At 40.0% G+C, this 21,069-nt stretch overlaps 1 protein-coding gene across 1 annotated transcript in view; it reads right to left on the reverse strand.

Moving 5' to 3' along the window:
* LOC148015711 (keratin-associated protein, putative (DUF819)) overlaps positions 1-12,419 on the reverse strand; it is an 87,153-nt gene extending 74,734 nt beyond the window's left edge. The window contains exons 1-2 of the mRNA XM_087665355.1: positions 12,021-12,419; positions 11,352-11,578 (exon numbers count right to left, since the gene is read on the reverse strand). Of these exons, the coding sequence (XP_087521481.1) occupies positions 11,352-11,578; positions 12,021-12,328 (535 nt within the window). The 5' untranslated portion in view covers positions 12,329-12,419. The remainder of the gene's footprint in view (positions 1-11,351; positions 11,579-12,020) is intronic.
* Positions 12,420-21,069: the final 8,650 nt, after the last annotated feature.

The following is a 21,069-nucleotide window of genomic DNA, read 5'->3' on the forward strand; positions in this document are numbered from 1 at the left end:
CGAATGACCAATTTATTTTAGAAATGATTCTTTGAGAATATGGGTACCACACTAAAATTCTCATCATCCTTCCATCTACATACAAATGGTCAGTCTGAGGAAGCAAAATCCACAGTGTTAGATCTTTTGAGATGCTATATTTCAAACCACAAGATATAATGGGAGCAATATTTACCATTGGTTGAGTTTGCTTACAACACCACAAAGCATAGTTTCACTAGCAAAGCTCCATTTGAGATAGTTAAGAATGGCAAGAAGATACCGTAATGAAAGAAGCTGAGAGGAGAGAGAAGAAGAGCTGAGGAGAGAGAAAGAGAGCAAGAAGAAGAAGGAAGAAGACTAGAAGAAGAGAGAGAAAGAGAGAAAAGAGGAGAGAAGGAAGGAGGAAGCCATGGAAGTTGGAAATGAAGGTGAAGAGTATGATCTTGATAATAATTAGTTGCCCTAATCTGGGGCTCTTACACCTTATATACCCCGGTCAGTGTGACAAGGTGTCTAAACCCTAGTTGATGTGTATCCCGCTTGTTACAATCCATGCCCACTCAGAAGATTTTAGCCCTCAAAAATAGGGAGAAATAGAGGGGAGTGATGGGTGGGCTAAGGGAGGGTTGCAAAGTACTACTTCGAGCCCTTTGACAATGAAAATTGGGAGAATAGAGACTAGGGACAGCATGCAGTCCGGGACCGGTCTGCTGAAGTAAATAGGTCATAACTTTTGATAGGCTACTCCAAATAGGGCGTACCACATGTCGAAACTGAGCTTATGACAAGTACTTTCAGTCTATGTAGAATGCACATGCCTGAGATTTGAGTAAGCACAAAACTGTTCTAAAACAGTGTGCAGTCTGTGGGTAGAGGGTGGTCAAAAGGGGCATGACCAGCTAGTCTTCCAGCCGTTGGGCCTCACGGAGATGGGGAAATTCATTGATGATGGTTACTGGGCACCAAGAGGCTTCTTCCAAGGGTAGGCCTTGCCATTTGATGAGGTATTCTTTAATGGATCGGAACCGTAAGTGCTTACAACATCTGGGGAGATGAACCGTTCGTTATTGGATCCATGGTATAGTGATGCAATAGACTGTTTATTTTCAGCATACTTATTCTCAGCATTAGAGCCCGATGCTGTCCCAAAAGTGCCCATTTTTCTTTCAGCATGGAAGGCGGGGTAAGTGGGTACATTGGGGCTGTTATTAGGCATAGAAGTGCCTCGAAATCCACCTCCGTATGGGGCTGATTGTGAAGAATGCGGGGCTGCCCAACATCTTGCTGAAAATGCTCATTCTTACAATACTTTCTTGCATATCTCTCAGCCAATTCAATTGCATCAAACAGTGTGGTAGGTTTTTGGGTCATAATATCTGCTGAGAGGCTCGGTTCCAACCCATAGATGTACTTGTGCAATTTAGCATCGTCGCTAATGCTCTCCACATACATGGTCAAGTTCATGAACTGATTTGTGTATTCATGTACAGTGAGGTTACGTTAGTCAAGAGTGTACCATCGTCTTGCCAACCATTCTTTTTCCACAGGGGACACAAAAACTTGGACCATATGCATTTTAAAATCTTCCCAATCAATGAACTGCTGATTCTCTCGATTGATATAGCGCCACCATGTGTGGGTAAACCCTTCCAAATGGAGAGAAGCAAAAAGTATTTTCTAATTGTCAGTGCGGAGGTAGATATTGAAGTAGAACTCCAACTTGGACGTCCATTCCTCCAAGTCAGATGGTGAGGGGGATTACCCATTGTACTTTGTTAGGATGACCTTGTCACACAGATCATTGGGGCCATGCTGCCCATGAAATCCCTTGTTGTCCATACATCCTATGGTGGCCATACATGCATTGCTGTCCATACATCCCTTGTGGTGCATTAAGCCCATGTTGTCCATTATAGCCATGTTGTCCATGATTGCCAGGCTGGCCATTTGTACCATATTGTCCTTGATGGGGTTGATTCATATGGGGTGCATGGGGGCTCCTAGGGAGAGTGGGGGAAAACTGACCCGCAGTGGGAGAAGGCCTCAAATGGATGTTGGCTGCATGGTGGACGGGAGAATTCAATAGGGGCTCATCATGCGTATGAGAGGGTTCCCCGATCTCATAGGTAGAAGAGGAAATTCCCTTAGTGCCAAGTATACCCTGTGGACCATGCAACGGTTCCTTATGTGGAGGACGTCTAGACTCATGCCTAGAGTCATTGGTCTTCTCTTGGGATGAAGCAGTCGCTAATTGAGCAACAAGAGTAGTGAGCTGCTCCAAGGTCTCTTGAGTCTTCGAGTTTGAGATAGCCATGTGCTCGATCGCTTCATCAAACTTGGACATCATTTGGTGGTGGTTGGTGACCATATCATTATGTTGTTCCATATGACGGAGCTCATGTTGGCAGAGGGTGTGATTGAGAAGGGTGTACAGGTCCATTTCAGACATTTCCTCCTATATGTCACCATGGTAATCTTGCACCAAGCTTGGTTCCTCATTCATGGAGGTCCGGGAGTCTCTAATCTCCCTCTGGAGTTCCTCTCGGGCCTTGCTTTTGCCTTTCTAGCTAGCCATCTGGATGCAGTCCACAGGACCTGCTGTCAGTAAAAGGGGCGTAACTCTTTGTTGGAAACTCCGATTGATGAGATTTTGGGCTCAAGTCGAAGGGAACAAAGTCCTCTTCGAGATGAGATATTAACCTTTGTGTCAGAAAATGATCAGAATTTTCTGTAATGGGTTTACTATGCCTATCCTGGAGTGGTCTGCACCTTGTCCACAGTGACCCTAGTGCACAAAAATGGGCATAACTTTCAAACCGTAGCTCCGATTGGGGAGGTTTTTGATTCAAACCGGAGGGGACGAAGCCCTCTTCGAGGTGAGCTATAGGTTTCACTCCCAGATTCAAAACAGAATTTTCTGCAATGGGATCTTCTGGACTGTCCTGCAGGACTGTGACCAAAAACACTGCCTGTCCCTTAGTACCAAGGTCTTACATGGATAGAGCATAGTTCAAGGGGCCTGATCAGCCACATCAATAGCATACTGAGCATAATCCCAAGCATCATTGCATACCCATCGGCTCTACCATTAATGCATAAGTACATTCACTGCCATACATCTCCTTTGACTGCATGCACTTGAAGTGTCATACATAGGTGCCATGAGTATTGTGGGGTATCCAAGGGGGATCATTGGGATAGGGGAGTGGAGCTCATGGAAGTACATGCACCTGCATACAAGTATCGCGCTCCGGATCACCAAGAGGTGGGCAAAGTTCCCCCCGGGCCGGGTTGTGCACCCCTTCAAGGTCTTAAGTGGTAAGGGAGGGTCACCTCTCTTTTGTCTTACCACCTCGCCTGGCATCGGCCTTTTTCCTCAGCCGGAGTATACATGACAGACATTTTTATTAAGCAATCAGCATGAAATGCATTGGAAAGAAAACATTTGGCCTTTTCATGAGATGCAAGGAATGACAAAGGTTGGGGTAGGGGTTACCCTAGCAGTCCAGTGACTCGCTGGCTGCTACTTACCCAATTTACAATGGCTATTAATCATTTTGGGTTCATCCAAGATCACAAGACCAAATGGAGGTTAATGTCAGCCATTACAATAAATTTCAAGAAGAGGTATGATGCATGCACATGAAGAGGATTAAACTATTAAACCTATGCAATCTTAAATCTCTCCAACAATGGATTAAGCTCAGCAAGTGGCTAACTTGAGAGATTAAGATCAAATTGACATACCTCTTTAATACTAGGGAAGATCGTTGAAGCATTAATCATCGATCAAGTCCGGTTAGTTAGGACATCCGTGGAAGAATACTTCAACATTCGAATGCTCCTACTGATGAGGAAGGCTCGCGTGCTTGTTCCCAAGCTTGAGCTTCAAGAATGGGAAGCTTCAAGTAAAGCTTTCATAGCTGCCCACAAAGCTTCCATACATGCTGAACTCCATGTCTTCATCCGGGTGAGAGGATTCATTTACGGGCTGAAGGACTTGTGGGATTTGAGCTCTCAGGGTCACTGATGGTTCGGTTCAGCTTGAAGAATCCATGGCTGCCCCAAACTGTTCTAAATAGTCCAACTCCTGTCCACCTTGGGGGCAGAATCCTGGGAGCAAGAGTATCAAGGAGAAGATCAATGTGCTGATAAGGAGCCTAGAGTGGCAAAGGGCAGCAGGGAAGGAAGGCTGGGGTAGAGGGGGGAGACAGGAGGAGCAGGGAACAACATCGCAAAATGTGTCGCAAATTGCGAGCTATTCCCTGGGGTCTCTCCTGACCTATGACCCTTCTCAAGGGTATGGCCTATGGTCAAGGGCAAGTGGGGAAGGCTCCTGGGGCTTCAGTTTTACACTCCGATGGCTGCTACAGGGAAAAAGAGTGCTCTCTGTTGTATGGCTATAGCAGCTTGCCTGGAAGTAGAGAGAAAGGGACTGAAGCAAAAAGTAACTGAGGTTTTGTCCTCTTCCAACTCCTGGGACTCTAAACTTGGCCTGGAACCCTTAAAATTTGCATGAAAAGAAGTGACAACCTGTTATTTTAACCGGTTTACCTCCAAATATATCTGACTTGTACCTGTAAGCTGAGTAACTAGGGTTTTTGGAATTTGAAAATGAAGAAAGGGGAAAGAAAAAAAGACCAAAGACTAAAGCTCTGATACCACTTGTAATAAAAGAAGCTGAGAGGAGAGAGAAGAAGAGCTGAGGAGAGAGAAAGAGAGCAAGAAGAAGAAGAAAGAAGACTAGAATAAGAGAGAGAAAGAGAGAAAAGAGGAGAGAAGAAAGGAGGAAGCCATGAAAGCTAGAGATGAAGGTGAAGAGTATGATCTTGATAATAACTGGTTGCCCTAATCTGGAGCTCTTGCACCTTATATACCCTAGTCAGTGTAACAGGGTGTTTAAACCCTAGTCGGTGTGTATCCCGCTTGTTACAAGTACCACCTATCTTGCAAACTAAGTATAAGATCTTTGAGGCTAATCATTGTGTGGAAAATTTAGATGCAACTTATGCAAAGATAAAATATGCACTTCAAAGATCACATGAAAAGCAAAAGAAAGCAGCTAATCGCCATAGACATGCTTTGTAGTTTGCAAAGTGCAATTATGTATTGCTGCATTTTGAAAAGGCAAGGCTGAAAAAGATTTAAAAAAATAAGAGATTGTATCCAAAGTTAAGTATAAGATACTATGGACCCTTCTAGGTGTTGAAAGATATCAGCGATATGACATATCGGCTGAAGTTGCCTCCACATTGGCGGATATACAATGCCTCACATGTCAGTTTGTTGAGGCCTTTTCGTAGAGATGTGCCAAAGGATGTATCTGCTAAAATTCAACCTGAGGTTGAGGAGTTGGATGAGATCTTGGTACCTGAATGACTTGGCAAACCATCCTCAATTGCAACTTAACCCAGATGCGTTTTACTTAGAGCTGACTTCAGTTTGGGCTCAGCCAGGTTTAGCGAAGCAAGGGTCCAGAGCATTGCCTAAAGCTCAAGGAAAAGGTAGCACTTCCACTCCACCAGTTTTAAATAGCTCTCATGTATAGTGGATCTCAAATGTATTCGGCATGCATCCAAGGTACTATGTTGACAGTATGTCTGCCATGAGGTCACTATTTTGGTGTGCTAACCACTATGAGATGTATGTTGATGACTATAGTTGTTACCGCAACTCTAAGACTATACTTTTGCATCAATTTGGGATTAGTTCGTGATCAGTTGGACATGAACTTTTGCCTCAGTTTTGAGATCAAATTCTAATCAGTTTCAACTTAGTTTTTATTGAGTTTAAGAACCATTTACAGTCACTTTTGGGATCAGTTTTACATTAGTTTTTGCGTCAATTTTTACAATCAATTTGTGATCACTTCAAGGTCACATTTGCAAGAATTTGTGATCGATTCTCAGATCAGCAAGTGATCAGTTTATGCTCAGTTTTCAATGGTTTACAGCTAGTTCCATGGATAGCAACATGCTAGTGAATGCCACTGACAGTTTCAGCCATGGTTTATGCTAAGAATATGCTTTACTATGGTTGTGAAGTTAGAACAGTTGAGAAATATGAGTTATGGATACATCCAACAGGTTTCTAGTAACACTTCTAGACTCTTTTTCAATGTTTACGCTGGCTGGAAATTTTCAGCAACGTTTGAAGCATGCAGCCTAGTTAGACAACAATGCCCAATGTTGTGATTATGATGCCTTGTGGAAATTCCAATGCAATATGCTTTTCCTTTGGCACAATGCAGTGCAATCACTGGGGGAGGCCTAAGTGATAGGGACATGAAATTTTGAGATGACTTAATCTTTTTGATAACATTTAATTAAGTTACTAATCAAATGTGCAAGGTTATTTAGCACATGTGATGCACATGGCAGTGATTTCATGGTAACAAGCAAGAATTACGAGCATGCAATGGGTGTCAAACGTAAAAGTTGTGATAAGTTATGCCAGCTTAACTTTGGTGGTCAATTGGTGCCAGTTTGGACCCTAGGACAATTGTTTAGTCACTAAGTGTCAGTGGGGTGGCACTAAGGACTCGGCACTAATTAATTAATGAATGCCAATCTAAGGGTCAACAAAGGTTGGGAACCACTCCAAGTTGCAAATGGCCTCGCCAATTTAATTATGGATGGGCACATTTAATTTTGGCCAAGGTCAAAAGGGTTGAAATTAATTTTCAAAGCCATTCAATTTTGAAAATTAATTTAATGGTTGGATAATGGTGAAAATTGGATTTAGAAAGTTGCTACTTGGCAAAAATGCCCATGCAAACTAAGAAAACGTTTTTGGGGGCTCGCTTTCAGTCGTTTAGGCAATTTTCAGCCGGTGGGAGAGAGAGAGAGAGAGAGAGAGAGAGAGAGAAGGCTATTGATTATTTTTTTAGAACAAAAACAGCGATTGGCTACAAGTAACAGCCATCTGGGACCTTCCAAGGGCACGCGACAGCAAGGAGACAACTTTTAGGAGCTAGCAATAGCATTGTTGATCAAGTGACAGCATTTTGGGGGTGCCTAGCAGTAGGTGACTGCATTTTTCTTGCAAAGAAAATCAGATTTCTCTCTCATCTTGACTTTCTCTCACCTTCTCCAATCCATTCTCAAAAGATCTCAGCTTATCTTAACCATTTGGAACAAATCTCAACCAAATTTGGTGAAAAGCAAAGAGAATTCTGCTATAAACCCTAAATTTCTACAGAAATTTGAGATTAGCAGCCACCTCTAGACCCATGCCATCAGTAGAAGGCATCCCACACTAAAATCAGCACTTGCAATTTGTGGTATTGTCAGGGATTTCAAATGCCTGCCTATCCATTGTGAATTCGGGGTAGCATTTGGTTAGTTGGGGTTCCTTTAGAGCCAGTCCTAAGTGAAAATCAAGGGGCAATTTGTCCAGTTGGTTTATTGATTATATCTACAACAAGGGGCTTTTGGATCAACCAAGGAGATTGTGGAATCTCAGCTTGTACCCAATCCATTAGTCAATAAAGTTAAAGAAATACCAAAAGGGGTGCCAATTTTGGGGCCATCAAGATGTCTACTGTCCAAGATTATGAAGGTAAAATGTGTATTTCAATTTATGTTTATTTATTGATTGTTGTAATTAAATGCTTGACCAAGAATTACCACCCTATCCAAGAAGGAAGGCTGGTTTCAACTACTCTATTTATAGGTGCAGATCCTCCCAAAAGTTTGGGTGTTTGATTATGAGACACAAAAAGTTTGGTATAAACTGAAATTTGGGGCTGTTTTAAAAAAGCTAATAAAGATCTAATTGATAATTCACCCTGTTTAACTAGTAATAACTTTCTTTTAGCTTAACATCCTTCATGTACAAAGCTACTTTCCTAGAACTAGGCCTTCACATTGGATGCAAGAGGATGGACAAGCTGCAATTTATGATGATCATGAGGATAATGCACAACCAATCAGCAACGCCAAACAAGATCATGTGAGCAAAGCTAGCTAATGCCACCATGCTACTTGAGGATCTCTTCCAAGTTGTAATCACATCCATAGACTATAGGAGCTCACACTAGACAGACAGTTACCCCTAGTTGGCAATAAGCTCCTCATAGCAACTCACAACAAGAAACACAAGATGTTGGATTGCACAAACTAGTACGTGGTTGAGAGATCCATAGGCTTCATGTTAGAATTTGCCAATTTTTGGCAATGCCCAATGTAATGTGTGGTGTGGACACTTGTTAAAGTGTCAATGTAGGGTGTGTACACCTAGTGTCTTAGGACATTAAAGTAGTGACACTAGGCTCTAGAGTAAATAAACCGAACTCTAGTTAGTTGGTGGAAGATTGGTTAGGTCAACACCCTTGACCTAAATATTGGTTGTACTTTCACTCTATCTTTCAGTTCAACAAGTACACTCTACTCTCTTGCTTCAACTCACACACTATCACTGTCTCATTTCTCTCTCCTCCATAGCTGGTGCAATTTCTCACATTTTATTACAGCAAACTATTGCTACACCATATGCTTCTAAATAGTAGGCACTTGATCTTGGATTGCCTCATGCAATGGAAGATGCAGTGCAGCATGAAACGGCTGCTGTAAATTCAGCTAAAACAGTCCCTAGATGGTGTTACAGACTCTCCAAGAGAGTAAAATCGATACTCCCTTGCCTCAACACACTAGAAGGGCTGCCAAACATGTAGCACATCATGTGGGGGGGCACATTTGGCTGATTTTATGGAAGTAGATGAAGTTTATATGAGCATGTGTTCATGAGCTCGTTGTTAGATGATAATGAGCCTACTTCCTTGGACGAAGCTCAGTAAGATGTACATTGGATACAGGCCATGCAAGAAGAGTTAAGACTCTATTGCCACTAATTCTACAAGGGATCTTGTGGATTTACCACCTAGTAAAAAGGCTATTGGCACAAAATGGGTTTTTAAACTCAAATGTAAGGCTGATGGCACTATTGACAGGTATAAGGCGATGAGGCATGCTTGGTAGCAAAAGGCTATGCATAGAAGAAGGGCATGGATTATGAGGAAAACTTTGCTCCCACATCCCGTATGAGTACAATGAGATGTGTCATTGCTATGGCTACAAACTATGGATGGAAAGTACATTGATTTGATATAAAGACAACATTTTTTAATGGAAATCAACATGAGGATGTTTATGTTTCACAACCTCTAGGGTTTGTGGTGAAGGGAAGAGCACATGGTTTGCAAGTTGCATAAGGCTCTTTATGGTCTCAAACAAGCTCCTCGTGCATAGTACTCTAAAATAGTCTAGCTACTCCCACTCTCTACATTAAGAATAAAGGGGTGGACTTATTGGTTATCATTATTTATGTAGATGATATGCTGCTCACTAGACCTAAAGAGGATAAAATTGCATATTTCAAGGTTGAATTGAAACATGCATTTGCTATGTCAGATATGGGCTATTTACACTACTATTTGGGAATTCAATTCATCCAATATCAACATGGCATCATCATGTCATTGTCACAATACATGCACAAGCTGTTACATAGGTCTAATATGCAAGATTATGTACATATGTGGACTCCTATGGAGCCAAGCCTAAAGTTGTCATGCAAGATGGTAAAGAGATGTCTGATGTTGCAATTTACAGCCAAGCAATTGGCTATCTAATTTATATTTGCAACACACACCCTAACATTCGATATGTACTATCTCAAAGGAGCACGTTTATGCACAATCCACAAATCGTACATTGACAAGTTGTTAAGTGGATCTTCAGATATTTACAAGGTACTAGATCACATGCATTATTACTTCCCAAGAGGGAAAACTTGCATCTACACTCTTACAGTGATCTAAACACTAGGCAGTCTACTAGTGGACACTGTTTCTTTCTCAGTCATTCATGCATTCCATGGCTAAGTAAGAAACAACCCATAGTGGCTACCTTGTCTTGTGAGGCTGAGTACAGCCTTTACAACAACAATGGAATATGTATGGCTCCATAGATTGTTAGTTGATCTCCATATATCATTGGAGGGTCCTATGCCCATTCTTTCTGACAGTCAAAATACTATTGTAGTGGCACGAAATTCTATGTTTCATACTCACATGAAACACATTGAGATGCATTGCCATTATGTCAAAGAGAGATGATGCGCAAGAGAGATCAACTAGATGTATGTTCCCACATAGAAAAATGTTGTAGACATTTTCACCAAAGAGTTACCACGTCAGCAATTTAAGGCTTTTTGAAAGTCCTTGAACTTATTACCCTTTGGTGTTGGATCATCCTTGTATTTCATCACATTGACACTGCAAGGGGGTGTTAGAATTTGCCAATTCTAGGTAGTCCCCAATGTAATTCATGCGGTATGGACACTAAAGTGTCAATGTAGGGTGTATACACCTAGTGCCTTAGGACATTAAAGTAGTAGCAATGGGCTCTAGAGTAAATAAGCCTAACTCTAGTTAGTTGGTGGAAGACTGGTTAGGTCAACCCTTGACCTAAACATTGGTTGTACTTTCATTGTATATTTTAGTTCAACAAGTACACTCTACTCTCTTGCTTACCTCACATACCATCATTCTCTCATTTCTCTCTCCTCCATAGTTGATGCTATTTCTCACGCTCCAAATAAATGCAACACGTTTAGTCTAATTGCTCAACCACCATCAAGCTAAACCAAGCCATCAAAACACACATCAAGAGGACATGAATCTCATGAGCATATCTACTTGACTCAAAGATGGCCCTCTAAAAGACCATCTTTTCCAACTTTCTCGGGATGGCTCCACCATCAAACAAGGATACATGGTCTTGTACATGACATTTGGGATGACATGAGCGATAGCCTAAAATTGGAACTCTTCAAGCCAACTCCAAATTTAGATAAGGAGATACTCTAGAGAGACGTGAGAGGATAGGATCTATCAAGATACCTGATGTAGAAGATGGAGCATCAGGTATGTAGATGCCCTACCTATTGCAAGATATAAGGCCAAGTAATGAATACTTTTTCCATGAGAGACTTGGTCCCCTATGTTAGGTTATGGCATTCGTTTACCAAATATACCTAAGGCTATAACTTTTTGGATTAGCAGATACCAAGATTGCTACAAGGTCTGCAAATCGTGAGAAAGTAGACACTCGCTGACTTCTTATAGGCCGTGCCAATGCAAGCACAAAATCAACCACTAGGACCAGCTCCACCCATAGAACAACTCATAAACTTAAGATAGCAATATACCATGGCCAATGTGTTCCATTAACTCATAAAGTTTGGATAACAATATCATGACCAACATGTTAAATTACCTAATTGAATTGATCATTGCACATCACAAGTTCGAGCTTCCCTATGCATTCATGTGTACATTGGACAAGAAAATAGAATTGATGACTTACCAGAGCCCAAGCAGAAAGCGAGTAGAAGACGGCCTGTGGAAGCTACCACCACCCTAAGATCTGCAGAGAGAAGGAGCAAAGGAACAGAGAGCGGCAGCAAATATTGGTTGACGATAGTGAAGGCAGGTGCATGAGATGCAATGAGCCCAGTATTACTAGCTGCAAGTCCCACTAAGGTGCTCACAAGAGCCCCACTCAAGGTACTGCCCCAATCCGTCTTCTCAGACCTGCATCACAAAAACATTTAACTCCCTTTTTCTTTTTCTTTTTGCACCAAGGAAACACCTCACACAATAAGTTTTAAACAAATTCCGACTATAAGGCCCACATTTTGAATTATAACATCATGAGCTTTTGGAGGGTTGCACCTAGCTAGATGTGCAGTGCTTCCCGAGCAGAAAGTTCATGAATTCTTAGCAAAAAGCAAGAGAAAAGAGCCCCTTTCCCCACATGGGAAAATGTCAAAACTTCTTGCGTTCCAGTCAAGGAAGCATTCCAAGTAGTACACAATGAAGGAGCATATCGAGATCGATTCTTTACGCGCACTAATACCATTGGGCAAGGAGCTGATAACAAATGGTTCTTTCTTAAACCACTGCATTTGCCAAAACCATTTGACTCTTAGCTCGATGACAATGTATTTGAGTGTGAAAGATATCAAGTAGTTACCAGATGCCGAAGGCTGCAATAGAGAGCAGGACGCTCCACATGCCCCAGTGGTTGGACGGAGGAACGAGGGGCAGGCTCATCGCCGCATCAATCGACATTCCAATCCTCTTCCTACTCCTCGTCATCATGATTCCGCTGCTCAACGAGCTGGAAAACGAGGGGTCGGGCCGCAGAACAATACTGCCGCTCCTTGCAGTTCTCCTGCTGTTATTAGTACGGGAAGCATGAACATGTGGCACCGATGAGCCTGATACGACATCTTGCACAGGGGCAGCGGCGATGGCGCCTTGCGCTAGCAGAAGCGCCATCCTTCCCGCCGTCCGGACGAGACAACCAGTGGCGAGAGAGGCAGCTCGCCGAGATCCGTCACGTGATCAATGGCAATTTGCAATTCGTTTAATAATAACGTTTCTAGTATCAGGCGTACAACCAGTGACAGCTTGCAAGACAATTCGAAGAAAATATTGATTTTGTAATAAAACGGTTTTTTTAGTTTCTTCGGAAGTGCTTGTTCTTGGACATTTTTATAGCTGGTAAAATGAGATGTTCAAGTTTGCAGCTTGAAAGACAATTCGAATAAAATATTGATTTTGTAATAAAATGGTTTTTTTTTCTTCGAAGTGCTTGTTCTTGGGTATTTTTATAACTGGTAAAATGAGATGTTCAAGTTTGTTACTCGCTGAATGTTCATGTGTGGTCTTTATAACACTAGCAATGTTGGATGATATGTGTCTAAAAGAGGATGGTGTACTCAATGAGGCAATGTTTTCGCAAAAAGTCTAGATTGAACTCCTTTGTTATGGGTTCCAATATGTTGATCTCGGCCCACCTTGAACTAGTCATGTCATTTGCACAGAATGTATTAAATAAGTTACATATGCTACATACATTGACCATTACAATAAGGTTCTTCAAAATATGTTGGTGCCATGATAGAGATCCCAATATTGATGGAAGTACACTGTAGTGAAGTATGTGCCTGGCCACCTCCTCATTGAGCTATTCTTGTTTGGCCACCTATAATTGTCAATGTCCCTTAGTAAGCACATTATGGTTATGTTGTTTGTAATCAAGATAGCTTGTTTTAGCTTGTATAGGATAGAGATCATGATATTGATGTGTGTACAAGGTAGTGAAGTACATGTCTAGCTACCTCCTTATTTGAGTTTTTCATATTCACTTACCTATAATTGTCGATGTCTCTTTGCAAGCACATTGTGGTCGTGTTGTTTGCAATCAAGATAGCTTGTTTTAGTTGGTATAGAATTAGGATGTAAGGCTTGCACATGGTGTAGACAAAGAACAAGGTTGACATGCTCACATTGATGTATTCATTGAGACACTTATTACTATCATACATGCCACAACTGAATGGGAAGAAAAACACAAACAATACATTGTCTAAGGTGATATCTAGGCAACATGAGCCCATTGTAAGCAAACCATTTATTGTAAACATTGTCATTCTTTCTAGAAGTTGGTTGCCATTCTATAAGATGATGCACACAAACTCATGTTGATCAACTCTCTAAAATGCATGTCATCAAATTGCCTCAACTATGTTGTCAAGCAAACTATAGCATGCTGCATTTTTTGTTTCTAGAATTGTGTTGAACAAAGAGTTTTTATGGTGTACTTCTAGAAACCTTCCAACTGATTACTTGCTAAGCACATAAAGGCTTGTATTTGCATGTGTATGTTTATTTATTATCACATGTAATTTTGCATCATTAGGTTATGTAGCATATTGAATATGGACACATCACCATTGTTAAATATCGTCAAGTTAAGTCTATTAGATGGCTCAAGGGATGGTGCATTATTTCAAGTTACTTAAGGATTGTCAAGAATTGATCATTGATTCAATATTCTATTCGTGATCACCCTAGTTGTTCTGCATGGCAAAATAGACATGTGGATGATGCTTAGAAGCTATAGTAGACAATCCTTTTTGTATAGTCTAGAGATAATGAAATTAAATGATTGTTCTAGTCTTCTTTATACAACACAATCCACATCTCCTTATCATGATGTCCTAGTATTTTGTGAGACCATGGTCTGATGTTGCATTATGACTACTCTACAAGTAGCACATTTTTATAGTGCATCAATGATGCTTGCGCATTCGGTTGCCCAAGCTAATTTCAATTTGTATAGATAATACTGGCTTGTTGTGCATAGTTTTAGTGATGCTTTTTTGAAATCACAGTGATGCTTTTTCCTATAAGATTTGAACGAGGTCCACTGATTTGGCATTAGCATAGAGCATATCACTGTGATATGTTTTGTTAAGCATAAGAATATATATTTATTGATGCCACCATATTCTAGATTAAATATGGTTTCAAATCTTAATCTCTGTTTAAAAAAAGTAATCGGTTTACAATGTTTTCACTAAGTTTAGTCTCTATTGTCAAATATAACTACTACATACTTAGACTGCAATAATGCATGCAAAATCCTAATCCAATAAATGTAACTATTTGCATTCATATCAAACTTGTCGATTTGAAGCTACTTTTATCTATAACAAGGCAATTTGAATGTGTCTTTCAAATTGAAGCTACTTTCATCATCATATTGATGGCCTTATAATCAAACTTAAACATGAAGTAGTTGTTTAGGCATAGAAAATTAGAATATACACTAAAGCATGGTGGGTTGGGAGGGTGATCACCCATCCATAGAACTATTTGAATATCTCAAAATCAAGAATGATTTTTAAAGGGATTTTTAACCTTAAAATTTCAAGAGCAATTATTGTAGGTACAAAAGTTGTGCTGATAGAGAGCACATAAACATATGTATGCCAATTTGTTACTTATTATTCCCAGATAATTAAATCATTGAAAGGCATGCAATAAGGCATATCAATATTGATTTTATCATGGTAATACATCTCCTTAGGAATTTATGTTAGCATAGTGCTAGATCGTGATGTAGAAGTTAATGTGGATTATACCATCCATTTGCAATGCATGCACTATATTCTTTCAAATGTTAACTTTGTTTGGTGGTAGGAATAGATTTGTATTGTATGATCAAAGAATGTCAAGACTCGATAGCAAGACTTTTGATGGAGACATTAAATTGATACCAGTACAAACAATCTATACAAATCTGCAAGGTGAGGGGAACAAGTTCATTGAGTTGAGTGGCTTGAATATTGATATTACAAGAGTGATCAATCCAGCCAATGGATCATATGTGGAATTAACTTTTTTTCAAATAATCATCCATCTTCATGGTGATATTCTGCCCCTGATCTTTGAGATTCATAGATACACCATCCAAGATACTTGGATATAGCAATATTTACTAATTTCATGTTAAGGCTATTTATTTTACATTAAGAGAAAGGATTGCAAGAAGGTAGCAATTATTTAGACTTACAAGTAAAATGTGGTGCAATTTCATAAGCGCAAGGCCATTTGTGAGGGGATTGCGCATGGTGCTTAACAAAGCATATTCAAGGCAAACCAAACAAGCATCATCTAACATAGCATGTACTCTTGTAAAAAATAAAAGCAAAAAAGTGAAACCAACTCTTCAACATCTTACTACTATATTATTTTCGTTGTAGGTTCGGAAAGCCCTGTACCACCAGAGGGCTTCTCGAACCTACTCCCTTTTCCAAACCTCCATTTTTCAATCAAAACCCCTCCCCTCTCCTCTTTCTCATGTGTAATTTCTCATTTTCTCTTTCCCCTTACTTTTTTCATTAAAGTCCCCCCTCACCCCCCTTTTTAAAATTAAAATCCCCTCCCCGCTCTCTCACTTATAATCTCTCTATTTCTTTTCCCCCTCCCCTTTTTAATTAAATTCCTCCCCTGTCCCCCCTCCCCTCTCTTTTGTCTCATGTGTAGGGCCTAGGCTCTCTCTCTCTCTCTCTCTCTCTCTCTCTCTCTCTCTCTCTCTGTTAGATTAAACTTTTAATTTAATTTTTACTTTCACGTAAAAAATTTAAAAGATTTTTTAAAATTTAAAGTTTTTCGAACATAGTTTTTCACACACTTTGAGAGAGAGAGAGAGAGAGAGAGAGAGAGAGAGAGAGAGAGAGAGAGAGAGAGAAGAAGAAGAAGAAGAACAGAGAGAGGAGGGGGAAAGAGGAAATAGAATAGTGTTTTTAAAATTAAACATTTTTCTTCTTTTCCTCCCCCCTCTCTCTCATGTGTAGGGCCTAGGCTCTCTCTCTCTCTCTCTGATTAAACTTTTTAATTTAATTTTTTAAAAAATTAATTTAAAGTTTTTTGGACATAATTCCTCCCCCCTCTCTCTCTCATATATGTAGGGCCTAGTCTTTCTCTCTCTCTCTCTCTCTCTCTCTCTCTCTCCTTTAATTAAATCAAACTTCTTTTTTAATCAAATGTTTCTCTCTCTCTCTCTCTCTCTCTCTCTCTCTCTCTCTCTCTCTCTCTCTCTCTCTCTCTCTCTCTCTCTCTCTCTCTCTCTCTCTCTCTCTCTCTCTCTCTCTCTCTCTCTCAATAGTACATCATCCCCTCACTACAATACTCAAGAATGGCACTCAATAATCCTTCTTAGGTCGTGGATACACCTCCCAAAAGGTATGTCTGATGCGAAGAGACACCAGAGACATCATAGTGTCCTGTGAGATTTGGCTTCTGTCACTGTTCTTCTGTAACCTTCTGTGAATCTTCATCAACTACTTCTTCACTTCAATTAGCTTGAATAGAGCTTCCATTCATCATTTTCCTAAGACAAAAACACTTCCCAAAACATCCATACATCCAACATAATACTCAACAGAAACAAACAAAACAGACCACAAAGCAACAGGATAATAGAAGAACATGACTATAGAACCTTACAGAAGATCAACAGAAACCATAAAAACCAAACCAAAACTAATTCAATCTTTCATAAACCTTTTAACACAACCTTAACCATCTCTCAAAACATCCATTCAACCACCTCAACTACCAAAACAGAAACAAAATAGAACAAAACATAAGAAAATCAGACCTTACAGAACCAAACAGAGAGAATCACAGATTCCTTCAGAAAATCATATCCTCATCAAAAACCAACATGAACCCTTCAAACATACTCAAACCATTCCAAACACTTCAAAACATCTTCAAATTCAAACAATCCATAACAAAAAACAACCATTCAACAACAAAAACAACAAAAAGCAGCCTAAAAAAACATATCATTTCAGCACTTAACATATATCTCCACACTTAGAAAGGAAGCGTCCTCGCAACCTCAGAAAAAATGAATAAAAGCTCTAATATCTGGTAAAAAGAATCTTCAATCCAACTCAAATCACCAGCTACTATCACGATCCCAATATATCAGCTTCATAGAATTTGTATCTAAAACACATATGAAAGGAAAACCAATAATACCAAAAACCATTCCAATACCATAAAACCAAAATAATTCAAATTATTAAAGGATATAAGAGTTCAACATCCAAATCTTCAATTGCAACCATGATATAACCATCATCAACAATCTTCATAGCATCATCTTCATCAACTCCCCACAATTAAAAAAAAAACAAACAAAATCCAACACAAAAAATACCCATATACAAATATAGTATGAATGGCAGAAATCCCAAAAAAATGGAGAGAAAGAGGTTTCCATTAAGAAAGAGAGGATACAATCATGAAAACCCTCCTACAAAGTAGGATGAAGGTATTTCTTCTTAAATTGCATACTAAATTTAAGATGGTCTAAGGCTTTGTTCTCATCTACAAAGTACTAAGATACATTTTGAAGGAACTGTAGACAACATATCCTTTCCAATAAAATTATGAACCTGGTAGGGAAGGCTTGCGCAAAGTAATAGAGAACATCCATGTGAGCAACAACTACATCCTCATTTGGATTAATAAGCAACTATGGGATACTCTTTCGAGTATTCAAGGTGGACTGTTGATGCATGAAAGCAAGATATCAGCAAAAATGAGCTGCAAGGCGAACAGTGGTATCCCCAGAAGTAACATGTACTCTAGCAAAGTGGAGGTAAGAGTTCGAACATGTTGCAGAGGTATCCCAGGACCTTGGAACAAAAGGCCAATTAAACACCGGTCCTGTCACAAAATCATGTAGTGTTCATTGTCGTCAACGGAGTATATCATTGACATGCCCTGGTGTATCCAACACTGTTTGGGGAGGAAGGTTAATGTAATCGGATGGAGAGGGCAATGGAATAAAAGGAGAACATTGTAATGGAGGATAGGATAAATCATAAAAGGAAAGTAAATGAAGGGATAAAGAAGGTGGAAAAGACGGAGAATACAACAAAAAGGTATGAAGGGATTTTGCTCGAAAAACATAAGGAATAAGAGGAATAAGAAGTGGGGGTTCAGAAGGAGTAGGAGATAATGTAGGATCAGCAATGAGAGGACATGTAGTAAAAACAGGAATATGAGGAAATCCTGAAGGGGTAAAGGATAAAAGAGGAACGGTGTTAGGACTAGATAAAAGAAGAGAAACATAAAGAGGGAAATGATAAGACATGAGGGAATAAGAAAGAAGATCTGCAGGATCTAAGGGATAAATAGAACAACGAAAATTAAGGTCTTGAAAAAAAGACTCTGTAAATAACGGGTGATCAATAAAGCTCAATAACTGAGATTGTAGAGGCTGGATATCAGATTTATGGAATACACTCCGAAGACGACAAGGTTCCAAAGCAACATCCTCCAAAGGTGGATGCCAAGTATGTCCCTTACACTAAGACATCTGCTCATGATAATGCTTCAAACTATCTGCTAGCAGGAGCTCAACTAAGTGCACATACATCACTACTTGCAAGATCACATCCCCCACATAAACTTTCAAGTCCTCCTCATCAAGAAGTTGCAGATGGCCTGTAAGATACATGAAAGATAGTAACTGGACCTCATGGGAAATCAACTCATCCACAAATCTATCAAAAACAACTCTCTACAGATCCCCAGGCCAGAGACTTGACCATCCATCCTCTGGAGGCTCCAAATCCACCTTACTTAAGGAGATATATAAATCAAATCTTTGCTGGTTATATTTCACCCAAAAGGAAGGAGGAGGTGACACCAATTCAGTATAACAAACAAAATCATTCTGCATGCAATCCATACGCTGCTGAAGGCATTCAACCTTGGTTGAGAACCCATCACATAGTTTAGCTTTTTGGTGCAACTGATCAATCTCCTCTTTGGAAGACAAAGCAGAAGATACAGGAGTGGGAGGAGAAACTGAAAGAACGTCCACTCTTTGGGTAAGCTCATCAATAGGTTTCTTGTGGGACTCTACAGTTGCCTAAGAGTGCTACAACTGTTTCTCACTAGTAGTAAGTTTACTAGCCAAAGTGACCATTTCCTCAAGGATTGAATTTTTCTCAATCATCAAAGACGTATTCTCCTCCTCCAATTTAGTAGTTTTAGATTTCAACTCTTGAATAATTACCTTCTGTGAATCCATTAAAGTTGTAGCAATAGTCATTTGGTTATGGATATTACTGAGTGTAGCCCTTTCAGAAGATAGATCCTCCAGTGCCTTACTTAACTGACTGGTTAAGGAATCCACATTGTCTTTCATGGAAGTGTAAACACTTGTGTACATTGTCTGAAGGCAAGAGGTAAGGGAGGTTTCTAGAGTAGACTGGACACTTGAAACCATATGGGGAACCATGGGTCTAGATAATATGGTTTGTAAGGATGAAGGAATCTCCAAATCTAATTGGCCTTCCTTTTGGGCTGCAAATAGATTGATACATGAGAGGAATGAAGGAAGGGCACTACCAGAAACAACAGGAGTGGATGTTTGTACTAGGGAATCTAGTATAGGAGGAATGGAAGGACCCTTCATGCGAAGGTGCTTCTTGCGAGAAAACACAACAGGGGACTCTTCATCTTCTGAATTAGGTTGCATAGGGCAAGGAGAAGGAACTGAAGATGTAGGCTACATTGGTAAAGGAGCAGGATCGGGCATTGGAACACCACCAAGAGGAGGTGCAAAAGTGAGGATTCTTTGTAATAAGGCACCATAGGAGACATTACTATTTTGACCCTTCTGTACTTGCTGGAAATGTTGATCCATCTTGGATAAGAGGAAGCCTGCCCAATTGAACTTAGCACCCTCTAGAATCTTCACAGAAGCTGTGAATAATTCTTTGGATAAATACTTGGATATAGACGTGCTTGACGTAAACCGGTCCTGGAGGAAATGACATAGTTGCTTCCATATGGGAGAAGAGATATGGGCAATAGATACCCTTGAACTATTAATGAGATGGTTAAGGAGCAAGGGGGTAGAAGTTTCCTTCTTCATCAACGTAACAATCTCTTTAGCAGTGAGTAACTGGTTATCGCTGGGTACAAATGAAGCAGAAATGGGCAAGCACAGTGGTTCACTGATATTAGGACCAAACTACTCCAAGCAAACCGTATTCTACAGAAAATTTGATATAACCTACGCACATATGCGACCGAAAGCTTCATGCTATGCAACAAACAGACACCCTATATCCCTGTAGACAAACACTCAAAAAGAATAAAACTTAACCACACCATATCCCAGACACGAACTAAAAAAATCATGACCGAACCAAAGACTCTGACTGAAAAGATAATGAGCACCAATCAAACCAATGTCAGACTGATAATCCCAAATCCCACGTAACGTTCAACGTCCTACAGTGCGGTGAAGTGGATGGGTGAAACTAACGACTCATTTTGATTAGATGATCAATTAAGTATAGCTTATTGTTAATTCAATTCGTTAATGCATGGTGAGTTGGAAGCGTAGCCCAGTCCCTCTCAAACTTGACATGACTTGACTGGATTGGGTTTCTATTGATGTAATTCATTGTTACAATTACATGATGTGTGGCACTTGAGTGCATGCATGCGTGACTTTGGGGGGGTTTATTTTAATTACAATTTGATGTGCCCGTAACACGTGTATGTGTGCATGTGTGAATTAATTTTAGAAAATTAGATGGGTTATTGTGTCAAAGTGCTCATGCAACGACGGGATTCCTTTTTACAATGAATGTCTGGTTCATTTTATTTACAATGTTATGATGTGC

This window comes from Lygodium microphyllum, chromosome 24 (genome assembly GCF_053477565.2).
Source record: "Lygodium microphyllum isolate KBCC chromosome 24, Lygodium_microphyllum_v1.1.10, whole genome shotgun sequence".
Taxonomy (NCBI): Eukaryota; Viridiplantae; Streptophyta; class Polypodiopsida; order Schizaeales; family Lygodiaceae; genus Lygodium; species Lygodium microphyllum.